Source organism: Eutrigla gurnardus, assembly GCF_963514095.1.
Source record: "Eutrigla gurnardus genome assembly, chromosome: 10".
Lineage (NCBI taxonomy): Eukaryota > Metazoa > Chordata > Actinopteri > Perciformes > Triglidae > Eutrigla > Eutrigla gurnardus.
This window is the reverse complement of record NC_139924.1, coordinates 29,528,676-29,542,701: the sequence shown is the minus strand read 5'-3', so window position 1 is coordinate 29,542,701 and position 14,026 is coordinate 29,528,676. Positions and strand designations below refer to the sequence as shown.

Genomic DNA, 14,026 nt, shown 5'->3' with positions numbered 1-14,026 from the left:
TCTGACCTCCTTTAGAAGGAGGCCAGTTAATAATACCGGCCCATATTAATAAGGCACGTTTGGTAAATATGAAGCAGACGTTTGGAGTGTGAAGGAGCCTCCACCACCTCGTTAACATGACTCATCACGTGTAGAGGACGATGTGATGACTCATCACTTACATTAATGTATTTAGATATGCAGCAGAACAGTAGTTACACTGGAGCTGCAGGTCTGAGGTGTGGAAGCCGGCTCGGCTGCTGATCTCAGGTCTGTTAACAGCGTTATGGAGGGCTGATTGAGTTACAGCTTTTAGCAGCTTTGATAACTGCCGTGACTCAATTTTCATAAATATGAACTATCTGCCTCTTCCTCCCACAATGCACTCTGTTTTATCAACATTCCTCCACTTTTATCAGCTTTATCTGCTCTTTTTAAAAGTCGGAGCTTTAAACATCTTTGTGTTTCACGCTCTGAACGTTGCAATATGACGGACGTTCAAACGTGCTCCGGATATATATATATATATATATATATATATATATACACATATATACACACACACACACGAGTCAAATACAAAGTGAATCTTCATCTCGTGTTATTTGGCCGTGGGATGAAATGTATTTGCGTGTGAAGTCATGCTTTGTTAGGTCTGTCTGCAACTTTTACTGGTTTTCTGAATGGAGTCTGGTTGATGGTGCTAGGCTATGCTAACATTGTAGCTGCTCCATCAACACTCTAAATATGGTCATCTAGACATATTGTCTGTGTTGACTTTTTTTGCAATCGCACCACATGAAACATGTGCTTGGTGTCAACATCAGAAGTTCTCAAAGCTGCTTTTAGACCTGATCCAGACCTGATCCAGACCTGATCCAGTATGAGTCTCCCCCCACAAAAACCACAGACTCAGAAAAGCCTCATTTCACAAAGTCTGATATATGTTTATCATAATACCCCAGCTGCCTTCAGGGTGAAACTCACGCTCGCCAATCTAACGGAGAATAACAATCAGCAGCCGGAGGCGACGCGTCGGTGTCATCGCCGAGGTCACGCAGAGCTCCCTCGCCCACGCCACGTTCCCTCTCTCTCTCTGCTCCCAACACTCAGGAAAAGTAAAAGACTTGTGCAACTCTCGTGGGTGTTTGAGCAAAATGTCTTAAGATGAAATACTTTCATCTTTGGACAGAAACAAGTAAATAACAACAAGTGGTGGAGACCAGGTGGGAGGAGTCACACGAACACAGGACTTTCAGCCAGGAGAACCATGTTACCAGGATAGTAAATGTGTTTCTTTTCATTGATTTATTTAATTTACCCCGCGGTAGCTTTCTAACTAAGGTTTGCTGGATCGTCGGCATAAAGACGATACAGCTTGTTAATAAACAACCAACTGAAACATCGGGGAGAGAAAACCTCAAACCGCCGACTACAATTGTCACGAAACTAAAATCTACTGATTCATATGCATGGACAGAACCAACGTTAGCTTTAAACAAATAAAACAACGCTAGCTTTAGACAACAAAACCACTCAGCTAGTTCATGAAAACCATCTCAACAACACTTTGGGACTCGTGGTGTCCAACAGGTCTGGTGGTCTAAGTCCTGTGTTGGTGGACCCCCACCATCAGACTACGTATCCAGGTCTGGACGTACTCTGAGAGTTCCTGTCCCTGCACATGAAACCAGATTATTGGTATGTTCCGTTGTATTGGTATGATCCGTTGTGCAGTGAGTGCGGCTGGTTTGATTCCCGTGTGTTTGCAGCTGTGTAACTACAGAACAGGTTTCCCTTCTGGTTCCTGTGGTCAGGGTCTCTGTTTTATAAGCAACCCACATGAGGAGGTTGAGACCAAAGTCCGGTTTCGGTTCTCTTCCGGTTCTGTTCCGGTTCTGTGGGTCGTTGGCGTTGGATTGTTTTCTGGAGACTTACAGGCCGTGAATATTAAACGCTCCTCCACGTCGACATGACTGGATGAGTAAACAGTCCAATCTGTTGCTAAGGCCCCTGCGGACCCGCCAGGCCCAGAATAGGCTCTCCATGCTGGGGGATTGGAGGCTCAAATCCTGGGATCTGGTGTCCATGGGCCTGCAGGGGCAGAGTTGGGGGGCTGAAGACCATAAATCCTTTCTCATGTTCTGATTCCTCACAGCTTCACTCCGACAAACAGACCTGAAGTCAGCACGTCACTGGATTACAGTTCACTGGTCCTAACTTTAAAAACATGTAAACATGTAATCACGTAAACATATAAAATATGTAGACATGTAAACATGTTAATATGTAAACATGTAAACATGTTAATATGTAAACACGTAAACATGTAAATATTTTGACGGCGTAAACATGTAAACATGTGAACTACATAGTTAGGTTGAGACTAAACTACATAGTTAGGTTGAGACCACTAAACTACATAGTTAGGTTGAGACCACTAAACTACACAGTTAGGTTGAGACCACTAAACTACATAGTTAGGTTGAGACTAAACTACATAGTTAGGTTGAGACCACTAAACTACATAGTTAGGTTGAGACCACTAAACTACACAGTTAGGTTGAGACCACTAAACTACATAGTTAGGTTGAGACCACTAAACTACACAGTTAGGTTGAGACCACAAAACTACACAGTTAGGTTGAGACCACAAAACTACATAGTTAGGTTGAGACTAAACTACATTGTTGGGTTGAGACTAAACTACATAGTTAGGTTGAGACTACACTATCTGGTTCTAACGGGACACCAACATCAGTCTCCTGGTTTTAGACCCGTCCACCATCCAGACCTCGACTCTACGTGGACTTCTGGGACTCTTTGAAACTAGTTTGTGAGAGGAACGTGATCCAGATCGTGGTTTAGCTGTGTGAAGGTTTTGGGTTTTGGGAGAGCCTGACTTATATCACCAAAGTATCACAGTGTGTCTCTCCAGACTTAAGTGGGTCAGCTGGACTGGTCTTTGTGTAGCTGGATCTGGATCCCAGATTAAAGGGGGGTGTCGGTGTGAACGAGGTCTCTGAGCTCTTGGAAAATATTCTTCTCCCTAAAGCGGAGCGAGTGAAGGGGGGCGGCGGCTTTGTGTGGCCCCCCAGCTCCTTTGTTGGGACATGTGAGGCTCCGGCAGCGAGACCTCCACCAGCTGTCTCACATCTCAGCGCCACTGTCGTCACTCAGAGACGCCGGCGCTCACACAGGAAACATCTCTTTATCGGCTCGCCGGCCAGATTCATCACATTCAGCTCGCAGATTTAAGACCCAGAACCGCATCCAGGTCCAGAAGCAGCCCCCTTAAAACCCAGAGACCCCCGAGACAAAGGGATCAAACCTGCGGGCTCTTAGAACCACATCTCCTCCTGAAAGGTACGCAGACGAGTCATCGTTTTCTAGAGACCCTGCGTTTAAAATGGACGGCATTTCAGTGTGAAAATGATGCACAAAGGGCGGGCGGTGGTTAGGGCAGCCGCCCCTTGTACTGAGGCTAAATGGTCCCGGGTTCGACTCCCGCCTGGGACACATTTCCTGCATGTCATCTCCCTCTCTCTCTCCCCGTTTCCATACTGTCTGAAAAATGAATAAAGGGCTTGAATGGCGCTCTCGCCAAAAAAAAAAAATCTTTAAAAGAAAATGACGCACAAATCTTCAAAAGGAAAATAATAACCGGCTACGAATAAATTATGTAAATCTCAAAGATGGCGGCTAAAAATAAACAGACTGTCGGAGCGAGTCGGATGTATGAATACAGATATAAAGTCGTGGTCGCAGACTGGGGAACACCTCGGTGTTTCTTTTCATCCGATCAACGCTCCGCCACAGACGTGAAGGTGGACGCGAGGAGAGCCAATCAGACGCCTCGATGCTGAGACGGAGACGCAGCGGGGCGCCTGCGTAGAGATGGAGGCCGACATGGCGGCTACGCTAACAAAGATAACTGAAGCCCCCTTTCCCTCCTTTGCTGTGTGAGTGTGTGTGAGTGTGTGTGAGTGTGAGTGTGTGTGTGTGTGTGTGTGTGTGTGTATGTGAGTGTGTGTGTGTATTGTTCAGGGACCAGGACCACGTCGGAGGCGGGGGCCCTTCGTCCTGCTGCATCGGCCCTTTCATCGCTCTCTTATCCATATTCATCGCCGCCTCGCCGGCCAATCAGCGAGCAGCTAGCTGTGACCGACGTCTCACTCCACCAATTGGGCGCCTCTCTTTGTGGGAGTGGCCCCGCCCCTCGGCGCCCTCACCCCACCCTGTACAATGGCTGCTTTCCTTTTTTTTTCTTTTTTTTTTTTACTTTGACGCAGTGGCTTGAAAAAAGAGAAGAAGAAGAGGAGGAGAGTTGCAGCTACCGGCGGAGGAATCCTGCCGACGGAGAACCCGATCGATCGCCTCGGAAACGGTGGAGCTTCGTCAATGGCAGCTAGCGATTGATGAAGGAGGGGGAGGGGGGGCGAAATGATGGGAGGGCGAGGGTGAAGGAGGAGGAGGAGAAGGAGGAGGAGAAGGAGGAGGAAGAGGAGGAAGAGGAGGAAGAGGGCTCGCCAGTGTATCACAGAGGAGAATGCCGTGTTCTGCAACGATGAGGACGTTCATGTTTTAGAAACGAAAAATAATGTTTTATTCCCTTAAACAATCTGCTGGTTTCTGCAGGTGGTCTGAGTCCTCATACAGGACCAACATAATCCCTGAGTCCTCATACAGGACCAACATAATCCCTGAATCCTCATACAGGACCAAAGCAATCCCTGAGTCCTCATACAGGACCAAAGCAATCCCTGAGTCCTCATACAGGACCAGGACTGGGGCCAGGACCAGATATACAACGTGCATGTGCAGCCCCTCCCATTAAATTGTATCTCTGCTTCCTGAAACTTCACTTCACATAAAACACAGGAACCTCCTGGCGTCCCTGAATGTCACTTGGCAAGGTCGCTTGGAGGCCCCTCCCCCTCCTCGGCGCTGGGTGCCAGTCCATCCATTTATTAAATGAGACAAGAGACGGTGATATAACGCCATGAGGGGGTCTGAAGGTCTGGGTCCACAGACTCTTTACATGGTTTTACTCTTTAACATTTGTTGTTTACAGGATATATATATATATATATAAGAATATCCGAGATGATAAATCCCGCCGGTCGTCATGCTGCAGATCTTTAATAGTTCATTTCTACTCGTAAACTCTCAGCTGATTAACAGATTTAAAGATATATTTCATGACCATCAGAGTGTTTCTGATATACAGACGTCATATTCACTCTGATACAGTTACATGTGGTATGAAACGCTGAGCCCTGATTGGCTCACGGCAGCAGAGTTTAAACCCTCTGATGATATATATGTATGATTAGAAGGTGGGGGGGGGGGGGGGTAACGCAGCTACTTATTGATCTTCAGAACTCAGAGTCCAAAACAGCCGTCCGAACCACGTCTTCTTTCTTGTCGGGACGACATTACGACAAAACCCACGTAAGCTTTAGACGACAAAACTAACGTTAGCGTTCAACAACAGAACTAACGTTAGCTTTAGACGACACAACTCAGTGTAAGCTTTAGACAACAAAGCCAACGTTAGCTTTAGACAACAAAAAACAATGTTAGCTTTAGACGACAAAAAACAATGTTAGCTTTAGACGACAAAACTCAATGTAAGCTTTAGACAACAAAGCCAACGTTAGCTTAAGACGACAAAACCAACGTTAGCGTTCAACAACAGAACTAACGTTAGCTTTAGACGACACAACTCAGAGTAAGCTTTAGACAACAAAAGTAACGTTAGCTTTAGACAACAAAAAACAATGTTAGCTTTAGACGACAACAACCAACATTAGCTTTAGACGACAAAACTCAATGTAAGCTTTAGACAACAAAAGTAACGTTAGCTTTAGACAACAAAAAACAATGTTAGCTTTAGACGACAAAAAACAATGTTAGCTTTAGACGACACAACTCAGAGTAAGCTTTAGACAACAAAAGTAACGTTAGCTTTAGACAACAAAAAACAATGTTAGCTTTAGACGACAACAACCAACATTAGCTTTAGACGACAAAACTCAATGTAAGCTTTAGACAACAAAAGTAACGTTAGCTTTAGACAACAAAAAACAATGTTAGCTTTAGACGACAACAACCAACGTTAGCTTTAAGGCAGGAACACACCGGCCCAACCGTTGGACGTCTGAAGCGTTTGGAGAGGCTCGGACGAGGTCGGGAACACATATGTTTGGTGTGTACAGCTGCGTCGGAAGCTTTCGGAGCCGCGCGGACGTTGTCTGATCAGACTGAGCATGCGAAGTCTGAGGAGGTGGGCTGTTGGACGTCTGAGCCATTGGATACTCTGATTGGCGGTGTGCTAGCGAATCAGAGTATCCAATGGCGGTGTGTGGGCGGGGCAGAAGTGACGATGGTAAACTCTGTATTACTCGTTCCCTACTGAGACGACGTCTTCGTAAAATAATGAGCCCGAGAGCACACAACGCGAGTGTCACCCTAGCCAGAGTCATCTTTCCAGAAATGCCAAGTATTTAGTCCACAAAGGTCTTCTCGAGTCGAACGAATACTGAACCAAGACGTGTGTGCATTGTTTTTATCTGCACTCCGTTCCGTCATTTCCTGTTTTGGAGTACTGGCACGAGACTAGCGCCACCTGCTGTTAAGGAGGCTTATTGCATCTCGCGCAAGCGCAGAACGTACACGCTGCTGTGCTGTCGGAAGCATGTCGAAGCGGTTTGTACAACGCAACTTTTCTGCCGAACGGGTCAGACGAGAGGCAACAGAGTGGGCGGAGAATGGTCGGATAAGGCAGTTGGACGTCTGGGCGGTGTGTGGGGGCCTTTAGACGACAAAACTCAATGTAAGCTTTACACAACAAAGCCAACGTTAGCTCAAGACGACAAAACCAACGTTAGCGTTCAACAACAGAACTAACTTTAGCTTTAGACGACACAACTCAGTGTAAGCTTTAGACAACAAAAGTAACGTTAGCTTTAGACAACAAAAAACAATGTTAGCTTTAGACGACAACAACCAACGTTAGCTTTAGATGACAAAACTCAATGTAAGCTTTAGACAACAAAGCCAACGTTAGCTTTAGACAACAAAAAACAATGTTAGCTTTAGACGACAACAACCAACGTTAGCTTTAGATGACAAAACTCAATGTAAGCTTTAGACAACAAAGCCAACGTTAGCTTAAGACGACAAAACCAACGTTAGCGTTCAACAATAGAATAAACGTTAGCTTTAAACGACAAAACCAACGTTAGCGCTTAACAACACAACCAACGTTAGCTTTAGACAACAAAAAACAACTTTAGCTTTAGACAACAAAACCCAACTTAAGCTTCAGAGGACAAAACCAACATTAGCGTTCAACAACAGAACCAACGTTAGCTTTAGACAATAAAAACCAACGTTAGCTTCAGACGACAAAACCAACGTTAGCTTCTTTAACTCTGGACGTTACAGAGTCACATAAGTTTACTTCATCAGGAATACAGTTACGTTTATCAAAAAATAACAGCTACATGCTACGTTTCTTGCTACATTTCGCATATCTGTGGAGGGAAGAGGTTGCAGTCACATGACGCGGCCGTCACACATCAGCAGGAACCAAAACCCAACCGTTTGGTGAGAAGGCCAGCATGAGGTCAAAGGTCACCAGAAATCAGCAGTGCAGTAATGTTGAGTATCATGACAAAAGAAACACTGAGTTTGTAATAAAAGCATGAAGATGGATGTCAATGGGCTGAACACACCGGCAGCGTCGTCATAGAAACGCCTCACGGTCACATTTTAACTCGATTACGGTCGCTGCTGAAGCAGAAGAAGGTTAAAGGTCAAAAGGTAGAAGATCAAAACAAAAGCTCTCTTACCATGAGTCTCCGTTTCTGGAGGGAATACAATGCCTTCAGTTTCAAATATGGGCTGCAGGAAGGCCACTACAGAGAGAGGAAGCACAGGTGGGGGGGGGGGGGGGCGTAAGCTAGTCATACAGAGAAACAACCATCGTTAGCATCTCCTAGCAGCACCTGAACGCAGCTTCCACGGAGCGACACTAAAACACACTTCCTGTCACAGATCAGATTAAATTCTAACAAAGGCACGTTCGGATCAAAAACACAACTGGGTCTAATTAAAGTTCAGAATTGGAGCTGCGTCTCTGATTAGTCCGCTGGACTGTGTGGCTCGTCCAATCGGCAGGCTGGGCCATGATCATCGCCATCATCGCCTTCTGACCTTTTCATTGGTCTGAAACGAGCTTTACACAGCCTTTTGGGCATCGAACCTCCATGAGACAGCGCTTGCTGACCCGCCTCTGTTCTGGTGCCCCCGAGTGAGGCTCGGATCAGCATACAGAACCAGGGGGCCCACAAACCGCCATAGGCAGGAAAAATCATCCAGTTGCCATGACGACCTTTAATGTCTGGGATCAAACCTTCTGGGTTCATCGTTCTCACATCCTGTCAGGATGTGATGTTTCAGCCCGTTTGTCCCTTTAACGCGGACACATCAGAGCTGACGACGTTGTTACCCCACGTGATTTCACACGGACTATTTTTATCAGCCTGGTATTACAAGTGCGTTTATCTGGTAACCGTGAATAGCACAGGTACGGACGTCCCCAGGTGTTCTCGCAGCGCGTGGAGGTGTGGTGATGGCGCGTGATGGTTGTAGGTGATGGGGATGTTCGGCGCATGACAGCATGTAAACAAAAACCAAATATGGTGATTACCATGACAACATATCCATAACTGATCAGAGCAGAGAGCAGAAACATGATTCAGAGGCAGAACTCTGTTCGGATCCGTAGATCGACGAGTAAACAGGCGGCGCGGGGACGCGGAGACGCGGGGACGCGGCGGCGGCGGCGGCGCCCGGAGCGCGGCTCCCCCGCCGGTCCCGCGGATCAGCGGGATGATCACAAGGTCACCGGTCTGCAGGATGACCCGCATCACTTGGCAGCCTTTCACTTGTTTACATCCTGATCCGGCTCCAGCGTGGCCGCGGAGCTGCGCGTCAACGTTAAGACCCCCCCCCCCCCCCCCCTCATTGTTTCCTCCACCATCATTATTTTAACGTCGATGGAAAATAAAACGGAGCTGTATATTGTTCTTTAAACGCGGATTTTACCGGATCAACCTGCTCCCCGGTCTGCCGCCCTGCCTCAGGACCCGGTCCCGTCGCATCCCGGTCGCTCTTACCTCCTGTGTTTGTGCGCTTGGTGCTGCTGGCCTCCGTCGGGGTCTCCAGGGGTCTTTTCCGGGAGTCCGGCGGGTCGGACTCCATGTGCGGCGGCTGGTTGTGGTGGTGCGGGTTGGAGAAGATCCCGTTCTGCTGCACTGCTCCGCCGGCCATCATCTTCGAGCTTGCGCTGTGGTGCGTGTGCTGCGTGCGCGTGTAAATCCCCGAGCAAGACGCGTTCTCGGAGGAAAAGCGAAAGCGGCTTCGGGAATCGGACGCTACGCCTGTTTCTGTCGCGGAGGGGCGGCGGGATGTGCGCGCGTCTCCGTGGTGCGCCGCGCACGTAGAGATGCTGCGCAACGGCGGAGAGAGAAAGGAGCGCGAGGAAGGAGCCGCGAGCGCTGCGGATGGACGAGGAGGGTCAGCTGGAAAGGTGCAACCGGAGCGTCAGACGTCCATCTACGGGCGGAGTGCGGCTAAGGTCGGTGTGTCACTCCGCGGCGGGCGCGTTCATGCTGCAGCCGGCGGGACAAAGAGGCCAGAGAGCCGCAGGAGGAGCGCGAGGAAAATAATAATAATAATAATAAATATTATTATTATTATTACAAGTGATAAAAAAGAGGATCCGGAGCGTTATGGTTTCGGTCTCCCGGTCCGGAACATGCAGACACCCAGAGGAGGATCAGCGGACTCTCACGCGGCTTTCCGGCTCCTTCTCTCGGTGAAGATGCTGCAGTCTTCGTCCAGAGCATCACTCCTCTGACTGGCTGCGCGAGGGAGCGCAGGGGAGCGGCTGACGTCACAAGGGCCTCGCGGTGCCTTCGCGGGCGTCCCGTGAATCCGGCAATCCAGGGACCGTGATGTAAAACCGTGTTTCGGGAAATAAACACGGAACTGGATCAGAATGTGTTTTTTATTGGTGTTGGATGTGTTTTAAGACACGTGACGTGTTTCAGGTTCCATGTGATTGTTTTATTCATGTGACAATAAATGTGTTTATGTGTCTTTATTGTCTTTTATATCGAGAAAAGAGTGAAGGGGAAATGTCACGTGACACCAGGCTCAGAAGGTTTTCACATCAAAATACCAAGAAGTCAAATGGAAGCGCAACAAAACAAATAACACATGCGAACCTGCAGGGCTCATTTCCGACGCCACGTGAAGGCATCATGGGAGAGAACGCGAGAAAACGAGAGGGAAGAGAGGGAGGGGGAGGAGGGGGAGGAGGGAGAGGGGAGGAGAGGGGGAGGGGGGCGTCCGAGCCGCGTCTCCATTGGTCGACGCTGCGTTTATCCGCGAACACGAACAGATGCAGATTCGGAGTCACGTGACGTGCGATGCTGGTTGAACCAGATCATGAAGGTCTAAACTGAGCCTGACCCGACTCGCCGGGAGGTCTGGCCGCAGGTCTCCGGAACCTGAACGCCATAAAATCCATCAAGTGGGTCAAAGTGGAGTTCTTAATAATCTGGCTTCACCTGTGGTTGTTTGCCTGTCTGTGGTTCCTCTGACCTCAGGATCCAGACCACCAGACCACCAGACCCCCCCCCCCGAAACCCGTCTCACATGTTTGTTGGTTTGGTACAACCCGACCCGATGAGGAGGCGTGAACCCTGACCCGCAAGGCCCTGTCTGTGACCCGCCTGTCTGTGACCCGCCTGTCTGTGACCCACCTGTCTGTGGTGAGCCTGTCTGTGAGCCGGACATCTCTGCGTCGCTCTGCCTGATGTGAAGAGGATTTCTCTGGTTACACCACCCCGCTCTCTCTCTCTCTCTCTCTCTCTCTCTCTCTCTCTCTCTCTCTCTCTCTCTCTCTCTCTCTCTCTCGCGCTCTCTCGCTCTCTCTCTCTCTCTCTCTCTCTCTCTCTCTCTCTCTAACACACACAACACACACACATACCGTCCTCTCTCTCCCCGTCTGTCCGGTGGCGTACAGATGTGCTGCACCCTCGTTGCCTCCTGGAGATTGTAGTCAAGGTGACATTGTGCTGCCTGTGCACACACACACTTACACACACACACACTTACACACACTTACACACGCACACTTACACACACACACACTTACACACACTTACACACGCACACTTACACACACACACACTTACACACACTTACACACGCACACTTACACACACACACACTTACACGCACACACTTACACACACACACTTACACACACACACTTACACACACACACTTACACACGCACACTTACACACACTCACACCACACACTTACACACACTTACACACACACACTTACACGCACACACTTACACACACACACACTTACACTCTCACACACACACACTTACACACACTTACACACACACACACTTACACACACTTACACACGCACACTTACACACACACACACTTACACACACACACACTTACACACACTTACACACGCACACTTACACACACACACACTTACACACACTTACACGCACACACTTACACACACACACTTACACACACACACTTACACACACACACTTACACACGCACACTTACACACACTTACACCACACACTTACACACACTTACACACACACACTTACACGCACACACTTACACACACACACACTTACACTCTCACACACACACACTTACACACACTTACACACACACACTTAAACACACTTACACGCACACACTTACAAAAACACTTACACACACACACTTACACACACTTACACGCACACACTTACACACACACACTTACACACACACACTTACACACACACACTTACACTCACACACACACACTTACACACACACACTTACACACACACACTTACACACACTTACACACACTTACACACACACACTTACACGCACACACTTACACACACACACTTACACACACTTACACGCACACACTTACACGCACACACTTACACACACACACTTACACTCACACACACACTTACACACACACACACACACACACATACACACAGACACACACACACACACACACACTTACACACACACACTCACACACGTTTTGACATCTCCATGAGAAAGCCCCAGTGAGCCAGCCTCTGAAGTACGTGGCACATCTGAGGCAGCTGGATCCAGTCTACCGTCTGGACCTGGATCTGGACCACGAAGACGCTCAGAGGCCAGACCCGGACCCTGGACGCCACAGTGGACAGCGGCGTCCTGTATGCGTGCACTCTGCCGTGTCAGACGCTTCTATTTGTGCATTTGGAGCAGAAACGGAGAGTCCAGATCCCTACAGGATCCTGCAGGATCTGGACTCTGAGGGTCCCCCTGCTGCTGCTGCACATGGAAAAAGTGAAGTCGCCCCACAAGCAGTAAAATCTCAGACCAGCAGCATTCTTCAGCTTTTATTGGGCTCTGCAGGCTCCAAGCACATGTTGGTGAGCCGGTCTCAGGGGTCTGCTTTGGACCACGACCCTGAACACTGGAGACCACGTCCAGCCTGCAGGAGGAAAACGCTGCTGCTGCAACTAATACGTTTTCCACTGTGTCGTAATCTCTATGTAGTCTGACGTGGTTCAGGTCCTCCTCGTGGACTCGGCAAGGACCAGCTGAGTTTCCAGCGATGGACTCAGTCTGGAATTCACAGTTATGTGAGAAGAAAAACATGTGAAGAGGAGCCGAGACCTGGACCAGCTGGATCAGCTGGATCAGGTCCCACAGAAGGTTCCTACTTTTGAACCCGGGGCTTTTCTAGAAGAAAACAACGTTAGACTTAACCAATAAAAAACATCATGTCAGCTGATCAGTGATGATGCCACACAGCATTCTGGGTAAATTGGGATTTTATTGTCTAATAACTCAGATAAACTCAGTTTTCTCACCCAACCAGGTGGAGGTGAATTCTGTCTCACACTCCTGATCCCCCCAGGTGAGACCTGTCTCACACTCCTGACCCTCTCCAGGTGAGACCTGTCTCACATTCCTGACCCTCTCCAGGTGAGACCTGTCTCACACTCGTGACCCTCAGTGGGTGAGACCTGCTCCCACCTGTCTCACACCTGTGCTCTGCAGCTGGAGGACAGTAAGTCCTGTATTCTGTTCCAGATGGATATTCAACATGTAGACCTGATGCTGGTCCTCTGCTGCTCCCTGCTGGTAGACCCCCAGAGGAGCAGCACAGACCTGATATTACAGTTTTTCTCAATTGTTTACACACAAATACTGGTACTTGAGACACAATGACCACAACATGTAACTCATGCACCAACACCCTGAACTAACTCTGCTAAACTGCAAGCACAATTCCTGCTTTACACTCAAATTGCAGTTTTAAAACACACTTTTTTCAAAACACTACACACAATTCTCTGCATTTGGCACCATTTTCATGAAGAAATCTCTTGGTTTCACAAGGAACACACTGCCATTCAAAATTCTAAAGTTAATTTCCCTACTATGCACACTGACTCATCACATGGGAAAACACCTGCAACACAGTTTTACAATTTGCAATCAGAGCATTAGCATAAAAGTGCAACAGGTGAGCTCTTCTGTTTTGGAGCAATGGATGCCAACATTGGCAACAGAGGCAGAGCCAGAGGAGTGAGAGTACGAGGAGGAGCCTAGCATGGATGCTATGCTAGGAGATATTTCCCCCGCTGCTCGGCCATCGCTTGCATTGCCTGTGATGTGGATGAGGTGCTGTGGCCGAAACAGAAGAGAGGATGCGGGATAGTTGTTGTTTTTTTGTTTTTTTTGTAACTGTATACACTAAATTCTTCTGGTTTTGTATGTAGACCACTGTATATGCAACTTTGTGTTGGTTTGGATGAAAACTGTGTACATTACAGTATTCTTGTGGGAAAAATAAAATATCTAAAAACAATATTCTAAAATATTTTACAACACATTTATGTATGTAC

General features: G+C 48.0%; 1 protein-coding gene across 2 annotated transcripts in view; it reads right to left on the bottom strand.

Annotated features, from left to right (window-relative positions):
* nova2 (NOVA alternative splicing regulator 2) overlaps positions 1–10,049 on the bottom strand; it is a 43,931-nt gene extending 33,882 nt beyond the window's left edge. The window contains exons 1-2 of one of the 2 annotated variants that reach the window (XM_084020351.1): positions 9,168–10,049; positions 7,839–7,904 (exon numbers count right to left, since the gene is read on the bottom strand). In XM_084020351.1, coding sequence (XP_083876477.1) covers positions 7,839–7,904; positions 9,168–9,324 — 223 coding nt within the window. In that variant the 5' untranslated portion in view covers positions 9,325–10,049. The remainder of the gene's footprint in view (positions 1–7,838; positions 7,905–9,167) is intronic. The other variant, XM_084020352.1, reaches the window with a different exon arrangement.
* Between the last annotated feature and the right edge of the window lie 3,977 nt (positions 10,050–14,026).